The 23490-nt window shown below is 41.2% G+C and overlaps 3 protein-coding genes across 4 annotated transcripts in view; 2 read left to right on the top strand and 1 right to left on the bottom strand.

Annotated features, from left to right (window-relative positions):
* Positions 1–23490, bottom strand: part of LOC139217353 (pyruvate dehydrogenase (acetyl-transferring) kinase isozyme 2, mitochondrial-like) — a 188728-nt gene that overhangs the window by 131874 nt on the left and 33364 nt on the right. The window lies entirely within an intron of this gene.
* hsd3b7 (hydroxy-delta-5-steroid dehydrogenase, 3 beta- and steroid delta-isomerase) lies at positions 1021–10473 on the top strand. The gene is made up of 6 exons (XM_070847901.1): positions 1021–1201; positions 2902–3057; positions 5546–5654; positions 7186–7285; positions 7886–8048; positions 9684–10473. Exons 1-6 carry the CDS (start codon positions 1042–1044, stop codon positions 10094–10096), a joined length of 1101 nt encoding a protein of 366 aa, XP_070704002.1. The 5' UTR covers positions 1021–1041; the 3' UTR covers positions 10097–10473.
* tbc1d10b (TBC1 domain family, member 10b) lies at positions 12911–23399 on the top strand. Of its 2 annotated transcripts, none has more exons than XM_070847910.1 (10): positions 12911–13022; positions 14401–15408; positions 16228–16327; positions 16438–16545; positions 17418–17524; positions 17824–17938; positions 18661–18726; positions 18816–19005; positions 19236–19390; positions 19551–23399. In XM_070847910.1, the coding sequence occupies exons 2-10, from the start codon at positions 14420–14422 to the stop codon at positions 20475–20477; spliced, it is 2757 nt and encodes a 918-aa protein (XP_070704011.1). In that variant the 5' UTR covers positions 12911–13022; positions 14401–14419; the 3' UTR covers positions 20478–23399. The 2 variants fall into 2 exon arrangements, with proteins under 2 accessions (XP_070704011.1, XP_070704010.1); XM_070847909.1 differs by having other exon boundaries at positions 12911–13367.

Raw genomic sequence — 23490 nt, 5'->3', positions numbered from 1 at the left:
AGGGTAATATGCAAAGTGAGGCTGTGAAAACCAGACGTGATGTGCTGAAATATCAAATAATGTGTTTCCACATAATAACAACTTTTTTGCACAGCATGACAGGGCACCACAGTATAATGGTTGGTTTATACAAATGAACTTGTTCTCACAAGGTAAAAAGGAGGACTTCCAAGACTTTGTAAAATTAGCTGTTTGGTCAGTTGGAGTGAGCTCAGCTGTGACAAACACCCACTATTATTAGATCCTTACCACAGTGGATGAATCCATACACAGTGAGTCATTGATCTCAGTGAGAGAGCTGCTCCCATGTTTACATGTACTTCCATTCATGGGATCATATAAACATACATTTGGGATCACCAAAGCATTTAGGTTTTTTCCTCTGGGGGCTGTGAATGTCCTCAATGGTACCAGTCACCCATAAGGCACTCTTTATAAAATGGTTCTAAGTTGTCACGAATAGTTTCATTAAAGGTTGACAAACTTCTGGTTGCCAGGTTGTGTAAAATCCAGTTTGACCACTTATCTTCTGGAAAAGCTCTTGATCAACAAATGATTAGTTATAAGTGCAGGCTTGATGATTCAAAGCTGTTATTAATGACTGATTACTGATTTATAACTGTGGACATTATGGCTTACTGCAAAGTGAGAAAACCTATTGGAACATTAATGGATCACTAACCTCATTACCAAATCATGTTATTCGCCAATAATAAAGCCAGTTATTACAAAAACAACGTATGTCTTATTAGAAAGTGGTAACAACTTCTTCATACTCCATCCAATGAGTATCTACTGTGTATCATTATTAGAAGTCATTGATTTCTTACAGGCTTCTGTCTCTGATTTCAGTTATACGAGCTGCTGTGCCTGCAGGTGTGTCTGTCATCCTCCTGTTAAATAAAGTTTGTAGAAAAACAAACCCACAAAAAAAAAAAAAAAGAGAAACAGCACCTCCCTTGTTAAAGCCCGGTCGGACTTGCAGCCCTCAGCAGCATTCACAGCTGACTGCCCCCACAGCTGACTGCACCAGGTCCCAGCATGTCTGAACGCCAGCGGGGTCTCGTCTACCTGATTACCGGAGGGTCCGGCTTTCTCGGCAAACACCTGCTGAGGATCTTGCTGGAGAAGGAGGACAACTTGGAGGAGATCCGCGTGTTCGACAAACAAACGGACTCCAGTTTAAAGGAGCTCGGCACAGGTACGGCTACAGGACGGTGTGAAGCTGCTGGTTCGTGACCACAGTGGTGCCATGTTGTTTTCTGCTCGTTTAAAGTGTGCTATTAAAAGTTAGACCTTTTTTTTTTTTTTTAGAGAGATGAGAGGGAATCCGTTTCTATGTTCATGTATCGGTCTTGAACTCGGCATTAATTTGATCCGCCGTGGAGCCCGAGCTTTAATTCAATTTCAGACTTAATGACACGGAATGAGAATTCATAAAAGGTTCTCTGTCATCTTTTGAAAACGTGAATAGCTCCTGATGATCAAGAGGCTTGATGAAACCCATTTCCATGCATGTTTGTGGTGTGACGTGTTAATTTCCATTTTATTCTCCCCACATTTCTCCCTTTGGTATAGTTGCAGTATTTGTCTTTAGTACTTTGCTATGCATGCCTTTGGTTTAGTGTGATACTGCTAAACTTATGGAGTTATCACATTCAGTTATCACTTGTTCAGTGTTTGAATGAAACAGGAGGGCTGTAAATGATAGGTGTAACTTATAAATAACTTATACATACAATTCTATTAGGTTTCAGTAGTTTAAGAGAACGTAATGATGAACGTTGTGTCTCTGCATGGAAAAAAACATTTATCATTGCCTGACATTCATTTCCCTCACATGCTGATGGTCAATAGGTGAATCTGCAGCGACGAGCCAACTCCCTTATATTTCCTGTGTCAGGATAAAGATGTTATGGCTCTGCTCTTTCACAGCCTGTAACAGTCCCTGTCACTACCTGTAGGCTTCACGTGAACAGGGTTATGTGTGTGTTTTTCCATGGAGCAGGGAGTTGTGACCGGAGGTGGCTCACATGCTATCTGCTTCTGACATGTTTGGTCTTTACCTCATGGGAGAAAATAAGAATGAATCAAAAAACAATCAGTTTTTTCCTGGTGAAGGTATGTTTTATATGAAATACAGTAAGTTAGATGTAACAACAGTGAGCTTTCTCCCCTCATCGGTGTCAGGAATGTGCCCAGCCACAAATACCTCTATCCTACAGTGAAAACTGCTTTGTTCAGCTTTCAGCATTTATTGTCAGGCAGGACTGAGGCCGCCTGTTGATGCAACTCAGTTTGGGCCCTAAGAGATCAGCTAACAGTAACAAGAGAGCTCAGCCTGAAGGAAATGAGGTGTTGACTGGGCGATTTTTATTTCTTTCATGTTCAAGCTGATTTGAATTAGTGAGTCAGTAATTAAACATCTCTGAAATTGGTAAAATGACAGATGGGAATGCGAGCTCCAGAAGGAGTGTCTGAGTTGCAACAGAATCTCAGTGTTCAAAAGTCCAGTCCCTTTGTGTGTCAGCCACAGGACTCTGCCTCTTCTTGTTATCAGCATTTCAAGGAGACACGCAGCAGTCAAGATAAACCAGAGGCCTTAAGGGCATGCTCTTCTCTTGTTCTTTCTTTCCTGCTATAATTGTTTCTTAATTGAATTTCAAGAAAATGTACATCATAAAGGACAAAGTGTACTATATGTGTAGCTGTTGAAGAAACGTCGTCAAATGAATCCTGAAGAGAGTTGTCTAATCATTTGGTGAACAAAGCCAGTAAATTCTTCCCAGCTTTTTTCTCATGTATGGACATGCCTTTGTAGAGTTCTTAGGAGAACAGTCCCGATCCAGAATCACATTCAGTACTGTGAAGTCTGACTGTCTTTTCCTGTTTCTCCCTCAGAGCGGACAAAGGTGGTGGTCATTCAGGGAGACATTACAGACTACAACAGCGTGTTGGAGGCCTCCCACGGTGCCGATGTCGTTATTCACACAGCCAGTCTGGTGGACGTTTGGTTCAAAATCCCAGAGTCCCTCATCTGCTCTGTCAACGTCACAGGTTAGACTTCAAGGGAGTGGTCCAAGTGACGACAAGGAAAAGGGAATGGAGAGGAAACATTATTGGGTGTTTCAGTTTTAAGAATGTTTTATTGTAGGGAAACCATGAAACAGAGGAAATGCACGCCTGCTTCTGCTTTGGGAAAATCTGTTCACTCATGGCCATAGTGAAGTTACGCTGGATTTTGAGAGAACAGTGGCCATTATTAGTCAGTCATCTTGCCATGTCTGGTGTGAGAGATTTCTTCTAGATACTCAAACCTGGATTAAAGACTAGTTTTCATCACATTTCAGCATTTCATTATTTTAATTGTCCATATGCATTTCTTGTAAGTCAATGGCTCATTTAAAGAGCTAATGTTTTGCAGAGTTTCTCCTTCCAGGGACAAAGCATGGTTCGTCATCCTGATCAGCTTGGGTTTCAATGGTGACTTAAAGTGTCACATGATTGTATAAATGTTGTTTGACGTGTTTTGTCAGCCAGACAAGAATAAAAAAATGTCAGTATTGGCCTTATCTTGATGTGAGCCAGTTTTCTGAAGGACCAACAGAATCGCTAAGGCCTGTGAGATGGTGTGTCGTTTGCATTGTTATGCATTGCATTGTAAGGCAGCATTAGTAGCTGAGTCAGAGAGTGAGCGTGTGTGTGTCTTCCCAAGATTGTCTGTAGCTTTCAGCCACTAGCCAAAAAGGCAGAACATTTTTCACACACAGATGGGCACTATGGTTTTTAGCAGATGTTACTCAATCAGGAGGAAAAAGTACATTTTGTTGGGACTATTTTCAGTGGTGGAGTAATCCACAATTGGTGCTCTAGTGAGTATTTTGGACAGCAGGACTCAAAATAAACATGTGTGTGCTCATGGTTATGAGGGATAGGTCACCCTAGGCAACCGTATGGCTAACTGTGATGAGGGAAACACCATATGGTGATAGTTATGTCATACAATTTAGATCCAGACTGATACTATCCACATTAATAGGGGAAGTGATGAAACGGTCTACATACTTTACTGTCGGCGTCTGGGTTTATGTAATTGCAGACCTCGAGAGTGCAACAGATCTCATATATATCCTGGAAGTTACAAACGTTTAGGAGTGCCAGAATTTCAACAGCTATATAGAATTTAATGATTATTTTCATGCATCATTTTTTGTCTATCTGTGTAAACTGGGGGAGAGATCAGAGGCGGTGCTTCAGTGCGAATTACTCCAGCTGAGAAGTATTGTAAGAATTTAATAATATCTCCAGTGTTGGTCTTTTTCAAGTCTTCGTCACGATGTTTCAGATGACTGTTAACTCCCTGCTTCTTCCTCAGTCTCCAAGACAAAAATCTCATACTTCTTTCCAGGAGGAGAAAGAATTGCAGGCTAGTGATATAGAATAAGAGTTGAACATTAAACCATATCTAGACACTGGTTTCCACATAATTTTCCAGAGAATTTATTTTACTGATGACATTAAAATGTTCTGTGGATTCTGGCCTTCAGCTTGTGTACATACCTAAGATTTTAACCCCCTAATGAGCCAGTGTGGGGCTTCAAACCTTAAGGCACAGCATTCCTCAAGACAGAGTTTCAGAGTCCACAGACATTGGACATCACTTGCAGGGTTAGAGTTAGGGCATGTGGTGGACAGCTCAAGGGTGGCAGGCTTTAGGGGTTTGGGTGAAAATATATATAGCCAGGGAGAAGTGAGCAGGAGCTGAGGACAGGGACAGTGTGCAATACAGCAGACATCATGAGGCATTTTCATGCTGATTTTCTGTGTGGGTGTTTGTTTCTGTCTGTTGTGGATGTTTGAAGCTCTCAAAATCTGTGTGGCATCATCTGTTGTATCGTATGATTAAGATAGCAAGTATGAGGCATGAATTATCATCTTGAAACAGAATCCGGCGCACTCTCGTCAGGACTTCTTTTAATCCTCTGCCAAACTGAACCACTTGTTATTTTACAGCCTGTGGACTTTGTCCTCTTCTCCTCTATTCCCTCTGTGACACAAGTTTAACTTCAGGCAACTGGAAAACTGGAGAGACTGTAGAACGTATTAAATACAGTGATAAGAGGTCTCATTTCCTCCACTTTGAAATGACCATTTTTCTTTCCACCGGAAATCAAGTGTTTAATAGAGACCAGGTTTAGAAAAACATGTTTTCTTCCTCTCTGCTAAACAGAGAACATATGGATGCCATGCCTCTTATTAAATTAACTTCCTGTCGACCATCTCCTTATGTGTCCAATTGTAATTTTACATTTTAGACAGTGTGTTACAGTGTGTATTTGACTCATACATTCACCCTTAATTCAGTTACAAAGGAGCATTTGAAACTTTCAGATTTAACTGTACCAACCAACTCTACAGACACACTGAAGAAATCCAACTGTGTCAAAAGCAGTCATGTGGCTTTGGAGGAATGAGAAACTTGTGTTACCCAATAAAACCCAGCATCCTCCAAATCTTAAACGACAGTGTTTTTCTCTCTTCTCAGGAACGGAGAATGTGATCAGAGCCTGTGTGGAGTGTGGCATTGAGTCCCTGGTCTACACCAGCAGCATGGAAGTAATCGGTCCAAACATCAACGGAGACCCCTTTATCAGGTGAAGCACAAGAAATCTCTTTCTGTATTTACTTGTCAACCCAGTGTATAAGTCCAACTGCTTTCCTCACTCAATGCACTCTGAAAAATGCTTTTGCTTCCGCAGTTAAGTGTCTGTGGTCACTATCTTTTATCCACCCTCTTTTCTTCTCTTGAATGCATCAACATGGAAGACACAAGGTCTGTACAGAAAAGATATGATGGGGTGGAGACACCCAAACTTGCTTTACAGTCATTATGGCATTATGTAACTAGAAGGGCACTCCGGGAATGCAGACCTACGACAACGCCAATAGTCCAGTCTTCTCTCATCTGCAAATCTGCAAGCACAACTACTGCATATGTCTGGAAATATTTCAAAAACGATAAGAGTTGTTTACCACACACTTCACTTTGCCATAGTCAACAGTGTTACAGTTTGGTCAATATTATTGGTTGTTAGAGAGTCCACTCCTAAATTTAATGGGTTCTTCCTAACCCTAATCCCAAGTTTTATAAAATTGGGCCAGTAGTTTTTTCCACAATCCTGCTAACAAATAGAAAATCATAACCTCCAAGGTAGAGGTAAAAACTGACCTGCTGCTCAGTGTCACTAACTAATGTATGATAAGAAGAACTCCAACTGAAAGTGTATGAAATCTCAGATGCTACTCCTGCACTGTTTTCAGAACCTACATTTTAGTATGGTATTTGTACAAATTTACAATTTAGGGCATGTCTGCATCATTCAAGTGAGTGCATTGTCCTTTCCTGAATAATAGAAGAATATTTAGTACAAACATGCACGGAATCCATAACAAAAATAATTGTGCAAGGATAAAAATAGAGATGACTAACAGACAGCTGAGTCTCCAAGCTCGGTGTTTTTAGTGCAGATGAAGGTGTGACGCTCCTGTATTTTGTCTCTCTCCAACAGTGTTTTACATGTGATAGGCCATCTACTAAAAATACATCATGAGGATTAAACACACTGAAAAAAGATAGGAGTATGGTAAATCAAAATATACATAATTAGTAGTAAAACAGTAATAATATCCTTTAAAAAATGGGGATGTTAAATGCCAAAAGCAGGAAACAAAAAAAACACAATTCCAGAATCCATGTACCGTGTGAGTGGGGCTCATGGATTCTTCCAGAGGTGTGTTTATTTGCATGTTTGTCGGCGTGCGTAGGTGTGTTACATAGCGGTAGCTGCACCTCAGAACAATGTTTGGCATTCTCTTTCAGTTCACATCACACGATCAGGATACAGTGGAAAAACGATTTTTATCTGCTCTTGCTGGAAGGACTGACTTTGCCTAAACACCTGCGAACAGGTGGTCATTTTACCTTTTGAAGCTTTCTTCTCAATCTCTGTAATCTTTCCATTTTTCTATCATTCTCTCCCTCTCTGTGCAAGTTTCCCCTTTGAGCTGTAGTTGTCTGTTAGCCTCACTGAAACAAATTCCTCTCTCACATGTGTCAAGGTCATGAAAACACTTTTTTCTTACTTTCTCTTGACTCCTTCTGACTGTTTGACTCTTTCTTTGCAGGGGCAATGAAGACACGCCTTACAACGTGAAACACACTATGGCCTATCCTAAGAGCAAAGCAAAGGCAGAGAAAATTGTGCTTGAAGCTAATGGCACCAAGGTACTTCATGCTCGACAATATTTATTTCACAAATAAATGTTTATGGTTTCTGGTGTTCCCGTTGGTAAGCACATTCTGCAAGCTCACATTTGCATGATGTACACTAACAGCCAAGTCACAGTGAGGCAGTTTTATTAAAAGCACATTTGAACAGTTTACAGACACACCGAGAAAACAAAAAAAAAACTGTGTAGAACAAAGAATCATAAAACCACAATAATGCAGATGATGAATGGAAAAGAAAATATTTGTCATCCAGATATATGTATTAATGTTTATTACTAAATATTATTGAGTGCTATGATACTGACAGCTTAACTTACTTAACTGACTTGAGCTTAAGACTGGGTCGGATTCCAGCCTAGAAAAAACAGTATGAGGGAGTTATGTTGTGCAACTTTGCCACAAAATGCTAGATCATCCCCCTTGTGGTCTTGCTGTGCTGTTAACTCCTGCAGTCAAAATCCACAAATATCTACCCTTTGGCTCGTCTTTGTAAATGTTTTATTTCTGCATGCTTCCTATCTTTGTAAATGTTTTATTTCTGCATGCTTCCTATCTTATTCCTAACACTGAATCCTGGTTTTCTCTCCTGTCCAGGTGAAGGGAGGAAAATGTTTATACACATGCTCTCTGAGGCCAACAGGGATCTATGGCGAGGGGCATGAGCTAATTAAGGATTTCTACAAGCAGGGTGTACGAAATGGAGGCTGGATCATTGGCGGTGTCCCAGAAGATTCTGAACATGGACGGGTCTATGCAGGTAAAATTACTTTTCTTACTTTTCTTTTCCTAATTACCATAACACCTCCAACCAAACTGCAGTGGAGAACCTGTTAAAGGCCTAGTGTGATTATTTACGAATGTTCACACCAGGGCTAAAAGTGGAAGTACAGCTGTCATGCAAATTCAGTCATGGTATCATCTGTTGTTTATGACCAATACAGCCTTTGAACTTGAGAAACGTCCCACATGTGTGGGTGGCTTATATTTGTGGCACCTATAACATACACTGAATTTTTTGCTGAAGACTTAATACAGAAAGGATCTACAGATGATAAGCCCTAACTGTAGAGGATGCAAGTATATCAGACACTGTAGATCTTCTGTAAACTGTAGCATGCGTTCAGATGATGTTCAGGATGATGACAGTGTAATGTGGTCAGAGGTATGAAGTAACTAAGCATGTTTACTGACGCACGGTGTGAAGGATGTAATAGAAACTGTTTATTTCACACAACTACATTTATCTGGCAACACTAGTTAGTCTATCTCATAGCATTGGAGATAAATGTTTTATATCCATTATTGGTTAATGGCATAAAACACCGTCAATAATGTCTTGATTTAGCTTGACGATATACAGTAGCACTTAATTTATGCAACCTCCTTTGCACCTGAAACAAGAACTATTGAAACAGCTCAACACAACTAATATTACAGGTTGTTTCTCCGAGTTCAACACACTATGCCACTTTCAATGAGTGCTGCAGTCTCAACTGCCACCAAGACTTGGTGCACTCGTTTTTGCAGTCACTTGAGGGCTTTTGGCCACCTGCCATCTTAGAAATCCGGTGGGAGCTGTTTATGGCTTCCTCTTTCTGCCACATCCAGGTAGTGCAACCAGTGCTCCTTAAGCTCTGAACTTACAAACTATGCTTCCAACAGTATCTCTAGGAACATCCAGTGCCTTTGCTATTTTTTTGTATTAATTTCCTTGTTTGTGCAAGGCAATCATCTCCTCTCTTAACTTTTTGGACAATTCTCTTGACTTGCCCACATGTCTAACATGCAACCAAACGTCCCTGTGAACAAACCTCCAGCCAGTCTGGGTATTTGATGTGTTCTATTCCGAGCACATCTGATGCAAATAATGATGCCCTTGATTAGTTGCATCAGGCGTGCTTGAAACAATACCTTATTTGTAAATGAGTGCTCTTATGAGAGATTATATTCAGGAGGTTGAATAATTTTGGGACTGAAGTAGTCATTAAAAGTGTCATTTTATGTTGAATTTGGAGAAAACACCTATAATACTTTTGTTGAGCTATTTCAATTGTTCCAGTTTGAGTTGAACACAGCTGAAAGTTTGTACATTTTGCCAATACACCTAATTGCAATGGATGTTGGAACATTTTGAGTCCAACTGTAATTGGGAAATATTTAGAAAAAATAGTCTCCATTTTAATTTCACATCAAATCAATTATTGCATCAATAATGAAATAGCCTGATACAGTATATGGAATAACTCAAAACATCGGCTTCTAATAACAAATGTTACTGTTCAGACCAAAAACACAAGTTCCAAAGAGGGTCATAATAGGATCTTTTTCCTTTGGCACTTTAAAATACTGCTCTGAATCAATCTTGTACTCATCTGCTTGTTTGTGTTGCTAGGCAACGTGGCCTGGATGCACATACTAGCAGTGCGCACCCTGAGAGAGCGCCCCCGCTCAATCGGAGGTGAGGCTTTCTTCTGCTATGATGACTCCCCCTACAAGAGCTATGAGGATTTCAACATGCTGCTCCTCTCTGCATTTAACTTCCGAAGGCTCCGTGTACCTGGACTGGTGCTCTGGTTCATGGCCCTGTTTAATGACCTGCTACGTTGGATACTCAGCCCCGTGTACAACTACACGCCATTGCTGAACCGTTACACCTTGGCCATCGCTAGAACCTCGTTCACTGTCTGCACAGACAAAGCCCTGCGTTACTTTCAGTACTGCCCTCTGTATGACTGGGATCAATGTCGAGCCCGCACACAGAACTGGATTGACTCATTCACTCTGGACAACCCCAAAGACTCTTAATGTGACCACAACTACTCAACATGCATCAGAAGCTGCTACGAAGACAGAAAGGCAAATAGAAAAGAGCATTATATGTCATAATTATATTTGTGTAATGATATAATGAAAGTATTTGTTCAGGTGATGCACTTATATTAACAGCCTTGAGACTTTATGATTGGGTCCAATAGATTCACTTCATTGATGTTTAGTTGGTACCACCAAGCATTTGTGCCTCTTGTTAAGAATGTGCTGTAGTATTTAGACATTAAACATTTTTAACAAATGCAATTATGACAAATGTAAACACAATTTGCAAGCATTTACTACATGTATATGGACTTTAATTTGTATTTTAGCAATATATGTTATTAATATCATAACTTAAATACTAAAATGTTTTTGTATAATGACAGTATTTTTTGTAATTTTAAAATAAAAATCCGTTAATATATTCTACATAACTTTGCTTGTTGTGTTTTTGCCCTTGATTCATATTACAGGCACACCACTGATCTCATTTATGTTTACATTTTATTATGGTGTGCAGTGCACACTCCCCTCCAAAAGTATTGGAACAGTGAGGCCAGTTCCTTTATTTTTGCTGTAGACTGAAAACATCTGGGTTTGACATCAAAAGATGAATATGAGACAAGAGATCAACATTTCAGCTTTTATTTCCAGGTATTTACATCTGGATCTGATACACAACTTAGAAGATAGCATTATTTGTAACGGGACACCAAATTTTTAGGTGAGCAAAAGTATTGGAACAGATAGACTTAAAATAGATTAACGTGAAAAGACTTAATATTTAGTTGCAAATCCTTTGCTTGCAATAATTCATTCGTTCATTTTGCTGCTGCCATCATGTGTTACATCATCAATGAAGATGAATGAGCCCATCCCAGAAGAAGCCATGCAAGCCCAAGCCATGACATGACCTCCACTGTGTTTCACAGAGGAGCTTGTATGTTTGGGATCATGAGCAGATCCTCTCTTTCTCCAAACTTTAGCCTTTCCATCACTTTGGTAAAGGTTCATCTTTGTCTCATCAGTCCATAAAACTTTGTCCCAGAATTTTTAGGCTTGTCTCCGGACTTTTTGGCAAATTCCAGCCTGGCCTTCCTATTCTTCTTGCTAATGAGTGGTTTGCATCTTCTGGTGTGGCCTCTGTACTTTTGTTCATGAAGTCTCCTGCGAACAGTAGACTGTGACACCTTCTCTCCTGCTCTCTGGAGGTTGATGCTGATGTCACCAACAGTTGTTTTAGGGTCTTTCTTTACAGCTCTCACAATGTTTCTGTTGTACTGGCTGTGGCCAATGTTTGTGCAATGACTCTGATTGATTTTCCATCTTGTCTCAGCTTCACAATTGCTTGTTTTTCACCCATGGAGAGCTCTCTGGCTTTCATGTTGGTCACACCTCTAACTATAAATGCAGTCTGCACAGGCAAAACCCAAATCTGAAACTGAACGTAGACATTCAGCGCTATTTATTGTTTGAATAATCAATGTAACAGGACACACCAGGGCAACAAAACACACCTGTCAGTCACGTTCCAATACTTTTGCTCACATGAAAAATGGGTGGGTTCAAACAAAAGTTGCTAACTTCTAAGTTGTGTATCAGATCCAGATGTAAATACCTGGAAATAAAAGCTGAAATGTTGATCTCTTGTCTCATATTCATCTTTTGATGTCTACAGCAAAAATAAAGGAATTGGCCTCACTGTTCCAATACTTTTGGAGGGGAGTGTATGTCATAATGAAAGTTTGTGCAGCTTGGAGACCTGGCTCATGACCTTAAGTCATGGATTGTTTCAGTGTGCATTTGTGTCCATGTGGTTACTGTGAGTTTTCCACCTCTGGATCTCCATGGAGACAGTGAACTGTTTATCCCCAGAAAACTCCTCTCTGTGTTCTTGTGGAAACTTGTCTCCAGGCTCTATAACAACCAGCTGGATAGCACTCATTTATATGACTAAGATTTAGTAAATGGGAGTTCCCTTGCAGAATAACTTGACACTGGTCCAGCATGCCTGGGTGTCCCTTAATTTCTGTGGTTTTTCCGTGGCAATCCTCACAACATAACAGGGCTGCTTGTATGAAACAGAAAGCAGAGAGATGACTCACAATCCCCAAACAAAACCTCTTACGCTCTCCCCAAACAAAACAATCTGAAGTTGTAGGGTTTCTGTAGTATTGAAATGATTATAGGTTTATCTTCTAGTATAGGCCTACGGAATAATACTGATGTGTACTGCATATTATAATGAATCATAATATGCAGTACACGTTAGTAGTCTACTGTTACACTACTACTACAGATACCATATACTGGTTAGTATGCTGTTGCAGCATACAGATACCATACTGGTCTTAACGTGTGTGTGCGTGGTTGGTGAACCCTACATTTCAGAGTTTATAAAATGCTTGTAATTAAAGGAAATTGCGCCATCTAGTGGTGAAAATAAAACACGTTAAGTGCAAAACATTGAGATGACTACTATTTCGACTTTTTTATTATTAGAATATATTTTTACCCTCTGATCATTGTTTGAATTTGGGATTTTTTTTTTTCCTTTTTAAGTAACTTCTTTAAAAGAGTACGTTTAGATTACAAATGGTTACTGAAGGTACAGCACTTAAGGTGTGTGTTTGCGGTAAACTTAAATGAAATGAGAGGGAAAATGAATGCCATATAGCATTAATGTGTAATGCATATTTCATCGTTAGTGTGCAATTTCTGCCGTAGAAGGGAGGTTCCTGTGCGGGAGCGTGCGTGTGTCCGACGACATTGACAAGAACGCGCACGTAGCTGTCAGTAGGAAATGCAGGCAGCGGGTGTTAGCTGTGTCCCTGCCGCGGTGCTTTGATAAATTAAACAAAGAAAGTCATTTTAGTTTCATGATGAAACCTGTTACTTAGAGGGTTGCTTAGATTTGGTAAGAACGGTCGCAGCAAGTCCGCACGTCTAACCGATGTAACCGAAACATTCAGCTAACTAGCTAGGCTAACAGAAACAGAACACTATCGCTAATGCTAAGAGTTGCATTAGGATAAAATAAGCTAACTTAGCTAGCTGGTAACTTAGCTAGCTAGCTCGCCGATAGCAGGAGGTCTGCTCTTCCAGGTCCTCACCCAGTTCAGCGGTTCCTGTCCCGGTGTCGCTTTTTCGTGTTTACAATTTACGGAGGAGGTTGCGGAACCGGAGCTGTGGCGGGGGGACGTGCCGATAGGAACCCCCTGGCTATCCAGGCGGACAAATCTCAGTGACACGCCGGTTGTGGGTGAGTTGAGCAGCGGTGTTGAAGTTGTAGTTGACCAGGGCAGCAGGGTGGACCAGGCCGTGGACGCTGTTCGGCCAGGGCCTGGCAAGCAGGGAGGGTGGTGACCATTAGCTATTAGTAAACCAGTGCCTCGGTGTGCTGAATCGGGAAGTTGAGTCGCTTCGAGAGAGGCCTCTAGAGAGGATATGACAACAAAGTGGCTGATGTTATTAGCTGCTAGCACGTAACCGATAGCTGGAACCACCACTGCAGACATTAACCTGCTTCGTCAGCGAAGCACTGGATCACTGTGGTTGTCTGGGGGGCTTTGTTGATAAGGTTAAATGGCAGTGCACTGATAGTGGTTAATGCAGCACTTTAACATGAACGTTTTTCAGCCAGGCTGGGTAGCCTGCTGACAAAGTAAAATAGTGTTCAAACTGAATGTTATAGTTGTTGTAGCTAAGCTGTTTGTTGTTTGGTGTGATGTCTGCCAAAGAGAGCAGAGTGGTATCATATCATGTGCTTTACTGAAGTTAAGTTGCTGAATTCCGCATTTGTACTGTGTACTGTGTGTGTTGTAGTAAGGTCAAATATAGCTAATCATGTATTTCCTGAAGCAATATATCAAACTATCACATTTGGATTTACAAGTAAAAACAGCTAAGGTTGAAAGTGGTTTGGAGTTGTAAAATATATCTGGAATGTGTGTGTTTGCAGACTGTCTCCGATGAATTTCCATCATTTCAAAGTATAGTTCACCTTTACGGCTTTCCTAAGACGAGGAACTTTGATCTTTTGCTCCACAGAAAACAGCTAGAATTCTATTTTTCAATTACACTTTACTCGTCTTTTGTGTCAAGTGTTTGTCTAAAGTTGCCAGGGTCATGACTTGATGCTGAGAAGATTTGCAGATTTTTCTATCCACAATAAATATGCTGTTTGTGATTCAAACATCTGCAGATTGTATTTATTACAACCATTATGACTGAAATGATACCTGCTCTTTAACAAAATAAAATGTACTTCCATCCTTTTCCCCCTGTTTGTAAAGGAGAGATCCGAGTGGAACCATGGCTGAACTCTCCACCCTGTCTCCATCACCACCTGCATTGGGTGATCCTCATGCAGCTCCATCCATCCCTCCATCCTCATCAGTGCTCCCTGCTCCCAACAGCCCTGCTACAGAGTCTACTGGGGAGGCACCCGTACCCAAGTCTTCCCTCTACAACGACAAAGCTTTGACTGGAAACACTCCTGCAGCGCAGTCAAGGGATTCACCCTTGACGCCCCACCCTCCCTTGAGTCCTCTCAAACTCACTGCTGAGACCCCTCTCACATTATTGGTACATGAAGCTGCTCCGCAGAGAGAGGAATCGGCAGGGAAAGAAGCAGAGACTGGAGCTACTAGTGACCCAGCAGCTGCAGAGTTCTTGAATCCTAAAACAGAGACCCCGGCACTGTCAAGTGAGCCACCAGCTCAGAGCGATGGCATCCAGGCATCCCCCTCTCCTGAACTCAATCCTGGTCCTAATCTCTACCCTAATGTGCGTGTTACCCACAATCCAAATCCTGTCATGGATGATGGTCAGTTTACAGCGGGCCAACCCAAAGCTGCTGCAGCTTTCAATCCAATGTCTGCTCCTCTAGTGTCCACCGATACAACAGCATCAGCAACAACTGAAGAGGGGAAACCTCAGCCACTCCAACAAGCACAAAACCTTCAAAGTCAGCCACCTCCGCTTTCCCCAAAGCCTGACACTCCCAGTGAAGCAAGGAAAGCAGAGCTGCCCAGCACCCCCACTAGAGCTGAACACTCCAGCCCCACTGTCCCTCTGATCTACGAGCCAGCCTTACCGCTGCACAACCCCAACCCACGGCCAGCCCCAGACACCCTCAGCTACCTAGAGTCAGCTAGCTTGATGTCAGGGACATTGGAGTCTCTATCTGGACTGGGAGAGGATGGCAGCTCTGTGGGCTCAGACTCCGAGATCAATGGTCTGGCTGTCAGACGCACTGATAAATATGGCTTCCTAGGTGGGAATCAGTACAGTGAAAGTGGGTAAGTATTAGGACATTAACTAATAACTCACACTACCAGCCACTGTGTAGAATGCCCACTGTGTGATATCAATATGTCTAACAGACAGGTCGAGGATATTCTGAAATCAGAGACATGTTCATTGTTACTATTTGAAGGAGGATAAAAAGGTACCTCTCTTTTTTACGTTAAGGCTACATGCAGACAATTCACTATTTGCACTGTAAGATATCATTAGACTGTGGATGGAGACCTGGTTTACACAGATAAATGTAAATCCTGCCTGACTATCTTTCTTTTTATCAGTTACTTTGCCTTCCCTGAACATCTTATTCATTCTGTCATCCACCTGCCCCAAAGAGGTTGTCCTCTATTCTGTCTCGCCCTCTCCTTCCCGTCCTTTTCTCCTTCTCTGCTGCTCTAAACATATTTGTCCATCCTTTATCTCCCTTAGGTCTGACTCAGATAATGCTGAGAGTGTTTTTGTGACTCAGTATGTACTGACTGTGTGTCTCTGTGGTATCACCCCTCACACCCATCTGCTCCCTTCCTCTCTTTTTTTGTCAGATTTGCTTCTACTTTTCTGACAAGCTAATTGCTCTTCCACTGTTAAATAATTCAAATTGTATTGATTTGCCATCAGTAGTGGCATCAGGATGTCCTGTATCTGAGCAATTCATCGTAATGTTGTGCACATGGCTGTAAAAGAGAAAGTGAGGTCATTCATTTGTGCCATTAGATTCTATCTACATATCAGATTGAAATAAGAGTACGAAAAGAAAAAGAGCACTTCCCAGTTCTGTCAGTGATGGAGTAATTTTATATTACTCACTATTACAGTGAAAGGGATGTACGAGTTGAAGTCGCCAGGCAGAGGGAGGTAAAATGGCTTGATATGTTCCACAGCTGGGACAAGTGGCTCAAACATCGCTTCCAGAAGGTATGCATGGCAACCTTTCAGTTATGTTTGGATGCATTTTAGATATCCATGGATGGGTTAAACTTGAAATGATGTCATAGCTAATTCCCTGTGTGTCTGTTGCATTATAGGTGAAGTTGCGCTGCAGGAAGGGGATTCCATCCTCTCTCAGAGCCAAAGCATGGCAGCTGCTCTCCAACAGCCAAGAGCTTCTAGAAGCCAACTCTGGAAAATTCGAGGTATCACTTTGACTATTTGTTTTTTGTTATTAAATAACATTTTTAAATTTAAAGAAAATGTGAAGAGTAAAACACAAAATCATGCGGTAGATGATGCGGTCAAATATTCACACAGGCAAATACACAGGTACAGTTAATTACACATGGATTCAGGCATAGCTTCATCTTAGTATTTAAGACAAAAATGAGAAAAGTGGAAGAATGTTTAAAAATTACAAAATAAGAACTAGTCAGTGTTGTTTTACTAAAACTAATGATGCCATTTAATCTAGTATCTGCCAGCCTTGTCCTAGTCATCTTTTCTATGGTGTGTAAATAGTCGATAGTGTCTTTTAGAATGGCCAAAGTAGGGTTTTTTTTCCTGATTCCAGGGTATGGTAAAATTCTTTTTACTTGCTGCCATGAGGATGTTCAGGAGGTACATACCACTTTACACAAACTTTTAGGTTATTTTAGTCCTGAAAATGCTTTTTTGTAAGGACCGTGAAGAAGCCACAATATTTTGATTGAGTAACTGGTCCAAAGTGGTGACCATTGTAATGAAACGATGTGGCTGAGTAGGGCAATTTCAGCACCAGGGGTGCCAAAGGGGCGCAGACGCAGACCTAGTGAGTTGTAAGCCTCTTATCAGGACTGGTAATCCCGCATGTCAGGGGCCTGCCTCCGGGCTTACACTGGAGGGGGGTCTGGCCTCAGCAGGGCCTGGGTCCCTTAAATCTAAGTAAAGCTTGTATTGCCTGTGGAAGATTCTCAAATGTGGTTTCATACAGGGCTTTCCTATGTAATCCACTTGGGTAATTTGCAAGCTAGTTCCACAAGTTAATACAAATTTTTCTATAGACTTGTTTCTATTTTATTTTATTTTTTTGCAGGAGCTGGAGAGAGCGCAAGGAGAAGCTAAATGGCTGGACATTATAGAGAAAGATCTCCACAGACAATTCCCCTTCCATGAGATGTTTGCTGCTCGTGGCGGCCATGGGTAAAAAAAACACACACAACAGACAGAGTTTTGATCCTGGATGGATCTTTATCAGGTTAACATCATAATATTTGTAAAATAATACCAGTAGATGATACTGAAAATGAGGAAATTAATGAAAAATATAAAATCACAGTACACAATAAACATAAGCAAAACAGAATAAAAGTGTATATTTAGTTTTAGACGATGATTTTTCATTCAGAGGCATTTGTCTATAGTAAAGGGAGAGATGTATGAGCTGGTCAGGTATTTTTGTGGATTTGGTTACTGGATAAGTTTGTTGTTTGTTCCTGCAGGCAACAGGATCTATATCGAATCCTGAAGGCCTACACCGTCTACCGGCCTGACGAGGGCTACTGCCAGGCCCAGGCTCCAGTGGCTGCAGTGCTGCTCATGCATATGCCTGCTGAGGTGAGGGGCTGAACTACTGGGGTACTGATTCTCACTAGATGGGAAATGAAAAGCGGTCAGTTCTGTTATTATTAACGCACAGAAACGCTGTATTGAATGCCCACTGCATGATTTTCCACGTGAGTAAAGCATTTCCAACTAGTGGAAACACAGGACAATGAGTTAACCTCACTATGTTTCTCTTTCTGTGTGTCCCCCCTCATGCGGCACATTAATTGAGAGAGCTCATAAGAAAAAGAGAGGTGTCTGCTTGAGGGTGTTTTGTTGAACATAGTGATACTTGATACTTCAAGTGGCATGAGCATGTGCGTGTGCTATTTTTTAGGACATGGGGACAATTGCTGTAGTTCATGTGTGGTCACTGCAAATAAAGTTTGTCTCTATCTACTAAAAGTGTTGTCACAGTTTCAGTTGCAGCCATTTCCTGTTCAATGCAAGGATAGGGAGGCTGTGTATATTTATTTATAATAATTATTTTTTGTACATCAGTACACCACAACATGGCCTTGTCATCGTTTTCACACAACAAATACAGGAAAAGGGAGAGTGAGAAGATTTAGTTGATTAATTTGCACGCCGTTATATTTTTAAATCGGCCCCCAAGAAGAAATGGGGAAGATTGTTGCAGATGGTGCGTTGTGTTTCATTGCACTACTAACATTTAAACCTCATTTTGAATTGATTGCTGACCTTAATGTTTGTAATTTGGTTCTGTTTCACAGCAAGCTTTTTGGTGCCTCGTCCAGATATGCGAGAAGTACCTTCCTGGCTACTACAGTGCTGGACTTGTGAGTGAATTAACCAACTCATGTCTGTGTTTGTCAGACCTTAAAGGCTGTTTTCTCAGTTTTATTGGCTCGTCATTTCTGTGTTTTAGGAAGCAATCCAGCTGGATGGTGAGATTTTCTTCTCCCTGCTACGGCGTACGTGTCCAATGGCGTACCGTCATCTGAAAAAATTCAAGATTGACCCAATTCTATACATGACGGAGTGGTTCATGTGCATCTTCTCACGCACCTTACCGTGGTCCTGTGTTCTGCGTGTATGGGACATGTTCTTCTGTGAAGGTACTATTCATATCCATAGGATTCAGCTCTCATTGCTCTTATATGTTGTGAAACTGAACAGTTTCCCTACATTGGAATTTAGTTGATAAGTTATAGTGATCTAGAAACGTTACACATTTTTTTCATGAATTTGAATAGGAATGCTCTCAGCAGTTTCAAGTATGTGTCAAATTCAGTTTTATTTTTTCTCTGTAGTTTGACAGAAACCTGACTTTAATCTTTGATTGTAGGAGTGAAGATAGTGTTTCGTGTGGGCCTAGTGTTACTGAAACAGATGCTTGGCTCGGTGGATAAACTTAGAGAACTACAGGGCATGTATGAAACCATGGAGCGTCTGAGGAACATCTCACCTGAAGCTATCAGAGAGGACATATTGGTACAGGAGGTGGGTCTCTTTCGTTTGGTTCATAGACCATGTACATTAACAAAACTTGCTTCTTGTTTTACTCAGTGACACGAGTTATGAGTCACTTTGTCCAGTAGTGCCCAGTCTAGTAATCTTCACTTCCTCTGTCTGTCTCGTCCTTGTCTGATGTGTCATCCAGATTGTCATGCTCCCAGTGACAGAGGCACTCATAGAGAGGGAGTGCAGCATCCAGGTCAGGAAGTGGAGGGAGTCCAGAGGGGAGCTGACACACCAGCCTAGCCGCCGCCTCCATGGTTCGAGGGCCATCTATGAGTACAAACGCCGCGCAGCCTCCATCAGCTCGGGTGGCAGCTTCTCTTTCCTGGGAAGCCCTGTCCCTCCACCAGGACCTCTCAGGGCCTCTTCAAGCCTCCTCTCCCTGCCTGGCTTCCGCAAGTCCAAGGCTCCTTTCCACTCCCAAACCAAGAAGGGCTCCTTCTCTGGGCCATCGGGCATTGAGGGCCTACCGCATCAGTCCCCACCTTCCGTAATATCAAGCTCAGGACGAGGCCCCAGCCATAAACCACCTATTCCCCCTGGGGCAGGTCAGAGGGCACCGGCACCCCACGTTCAGAGCCCCTTAGTCGGGGGTGCGGCTGGCTCATCGCGCGGGCCTCAGGCCTCAGAAAGCACCTCAGCACAGGACCAGCCTCCTGCTTCGGTCCCAGCTCAAAGCACAGCACCACCACCCAGCACTCTTGCCCCCTCCCCTAAGATTGTCTCTGAGCAAATTACTCCTACTATCCCCTCTCCGACTGCAAACAATGCCCCTCTGCCACCGTGTCCAGATTCAAAAAAAGAAGTGGCACCAGCAGCTGATGCCACAACTGGAGAGGAAGAGGGAAGGAAGAAGAAGAAGAGCAAAGAAGACAAGAAGAAGGAAAAGGAAGATGAGAAGAAAAAAATGAAGGAAAAGAAAGAAAAGGAAAAGGCTGAAAAAGAGAGGCTCAGGAAAGACAAAGAGAGGCTGGAAAAAGAGAGGAAGAAGGGGGGGAAGAAAAAGGACAAAGGGGGAGGAGAAGCCGAGGAAAAAAATGGAGCTACAGCAGCGAGAGATTCGGCCTAGTTTTCCACCCTGTCATTCCTGGATAATGAAAAGGGATGCTGAACAAAAAGAGAGGTCAGGGGAATAAAAGGCCCCAGAAACACAGTGATTAATAAAAAAAAAAAATGCGATGGCTTCCTGTATAACGCATCATTTTGAAGACTTAATGTAGTCCCAAGACTATGTTACTGGTGGAGAAAACTGGATCATGGTTTTAATAGCACCTCGGGGGATCTTTTTGCCCCTTGCTCAATGCTTTCTTTTTCACCGAGTTTTAGTAAGATGGGACAAATTTCCTTTTTCAACTGGAGCATGGACTGTGAATCCAAATAATTTTTCAGATGATTACAGTCATTATCTTTTAGTTTTTTTAATTATTATTTTTTTTGTTTTTAATTTTTTATTATTTTAATCAGATTAATGGCAGTAGTTAGAGAAATTTTGACTCAAGGGATTGTTGAACTGAAGGTTTGCAGAAATAGTTATGGTGCCATAGAGTATGTAAATAGCAAGCCTACCTACAGTTAGCTCCATATGCCCCATTAGCTCTCATCTGTGGACAGGTTATCTGGATACCTGGAACAAAAATGAAAGAAAATCCTTCGAAGGCGTCTCAAACGCAGGCACTGAAGGCAGAAATGCTTGTAATGTTGTTGAGGATGTATTTATTGTCATGTTAAATGTCGTGAGTGAGTGTGTGCCTTAGTAGTATAGTGAAATGTGTTGCTGTTCTATGTGTGGCCTCCCTTGATTTCAGTCTCCCTCTGCCTGCATTTTACTCTCAAATCAAACCATCATTGAATCCTGTGTGATTCTCCCCAAACTATTATACCATTGGAAAAAAATCTGATGGGGAAAATGGAGGGATATCTATTGACGAAAAGAGGGAGAAAATTAAAAATACAAGCAGACACCATGTAGCGGTGGCTGCTTTTTAATGGTTCATTTGTGTGTATTTTTTGTCTCTGGCAAAACAACACAATGGGAGCATTTCATTGTTTTTAGTTCAGGCCTTGGTTCAGGTTTCTTGTGTCTGAAGGTAATTTTTGCATAAAGTGGGCGCAGCGTTATTGATAAACTGGTCATGTGAAAACATGCAATACCCAGCAGTGACTGTGCACAAGTCCTGCAGACCATATCTCCATTTGTCAAATTAGTATTATTTTGCTGTTGATGAACAAAATCCCACATGTATTTTATTTAGCCAAATTTCAGTCTTGGTAAGAACTTTAGTTCAACCATTAGAATGTGATTTCAACTATCTTAAGATAATGAAGGATGATTTTTGCACTTGTGATTTTGTCACAAAGCACCACTGAAGTCAACCACTCCGTTAGTGTAGTGACATAGAAAACGAGTCTCAAAAGGCCAGTTTCATAGTTTGAAAGCTGTGCCTTGAGGACCAATAGGAAGCCACTTGACTGGAGGTGCCAGGTGTGCCAATGTAGCATTGACCTCTGATCTTTGACCTTCGGGCTCTGATGTATTTATGTACAAAGTGGTTAATTTAATCAAATATAGTATATTATGAATTATTATTATTATTATTTTGGATCTGACTATTTTTCTATGTGAGTAAGAGACACCTGGTTGACTGGAATAATGGCTGACTACACAGTGTAGTTGCAGGGGGATCATTAAAGTGTTTATTACTTTTTTTTGTCTTTGCACGCTAAGTCCTCTGCTTTTACACAACAAACTCGATGCATGTCTTTGCTGTTATTTAAGTTTACTGTCATTGTTGGTTTGGTCAACTATAGGTTCACGAGTCTCTGGTTTACTGAAGTGCAGTATTAAACAGACTTGAGTGGAAAAATGGGCCTCAGACAGAACAAACATTGACATGAGTAAAGTTTTGGGAGTTGAAGGTCTTAATCGTACTGTATAATATACTAAGAGGTGATTTATGAGCTTTGACTAGTTCCTTAATTCGAGATCTTAATATCTGTCTCACCAAGTTGTGTTGTAACATTCATGATAACTTATGAACTAACTCCCTAACCTATGTACACTTGGTGTCCTGTACTGTAAGATATTTATGCATACATTAAACTGCACTGAAACCCATCAGTATACAGTGAATAGTGCCAGATAGTTAGTGTGAAACCATTTGATGGCAGAAACATAGATGCTCTTTAACTGTACTGTTTTTGTAGTTAAGGATTAGAGGGACTTTCGTGTAATTGTAGCCAACATGTCCTCCATATTCATTGTTTTTCACTTATTTCAGGTCTCTACATGGCTGTCATTTGAACATAGAAATATCACTCCCTCCCTCCTCTGTTTTAATGCCAGTGCATTTTTAGGCACAGAAAAGCGTAGTGTTGGTGAGGATGAACTGAACACATCTATGCAAACCATCCTCCATCATGACTCTTGATAGTGTGTGGTTACAACAGCTTTGATCATGATGATCAGATTGGTGCCATGGAAAAATACATTTTGTGCTTCAGAGGGTCTTTTTCTGAGCACACTTCCAGACTCATGGACTATAATATTTTATGAGCAATACACCTTTGCAGCTCATGTCTTAATGCTAATGTCATTTGTCTTTCTCCAGAGGGCTCAAGATGTTGTGAAGATCAAATGAATCTCTCGCTAGCCTGTGGTTTCCCCCTGTGGAATCAGCACTTAGCTCTGCAATATTGAGGATGAGTCAAGGAATCCATTCATGTCAGGTCCTTTGTGCATTTCTACATTGATCCTAAAATCGTTGTTCTTGATCACATTTGATTGGGAATTACCCCACTGATGCAAATATTTAAAGAAGCATTTCAGTTGTTTTCCTCCCCATGCCGTTTTTTTTTTTTTTGTGTTTTTAAGTTTACATGTCACTCTCTGGCAAAAGTGAAATAAAATCATAGCTAATTATATTCATTCCTTCAGATCTACAACTGATGTATTTAATTGATGATTATAATGACATTTGTGATGAGTAATAAACCATAATATATTAAACCATCACAGTGTTTTTGTCTTTCTTGGTCATCTTTTGAAATTCGAAGGGCGGTCTGTTTTTGTCTGCTATGACTAG

This window comes from Pempheris klunzingeri, chromosome 17 (genome assembly GCF_042242105.1).
Source record: "Pempheris klunzingeri isolate RE-2024b chromosome 17, fPemKlu1.hap1, whole genome shotgun sequence".
Classification (NCBI taxonomy): domain Eukaryota; kingdom Metazoa; phylum Chordata; class Actinopteri; order Acropomatiformes; family Pempheridae; genus Pempheris; species Pempheris klunzingeri.
The sequence above is the reverse complement of the archived record's forward strand: the minus strand, read 5'-3'. Positions and strand labels throughout refer to the sequence as shown.

Excerpts from the sequence above, each read along its gene's own strand:
- hsd3b7 (XM_070847901.1), top strand. The coding sequence starts at position 1,042 with ATGTCTGAACGCCAGCGGGGTCTCGTCTACCTGATTACCGGAGGGTCC. Across the intron at positions 5,655-7,185 it reads AACGGAGACCCCTTTATCAG|GGGCAATGAAGACACGCCTT; the intron begins GTGAAGCACAAG and ends CTTTCTTTGCAG. Across the intron at positions 8,049-9,683 it reads ACATGGACGGGTCTATGCAG|GCAACGTGGCCTGGATGCAC; the intron begins GTAAAATTACTT and ends TTGTGTTGCTAG.
- tbc1d10b (XM_070847910.1), top strand. The coding sequence starts at position 14,420 with ATGGCTGAACTCTCCACCCTGTCTCCATCACCACCTGCATTGGGTGAT. Across the intron at positions 16,546-17,417 it reads CCAACTCTGGAAAATTCGAG|GAGCTGGAGAGAGCGCAAGG; the intron begins GTATCACTTTGA and ends ATTTTTTTGCAG. Across the intron at positions 17,525-17,823 it reads GCTGCTCGTGGCGGCCATGG|GCAACAGGATCTATATCGAA; the intron begins GTAAAAAAAACA and ends TTGTTCCTGCAG.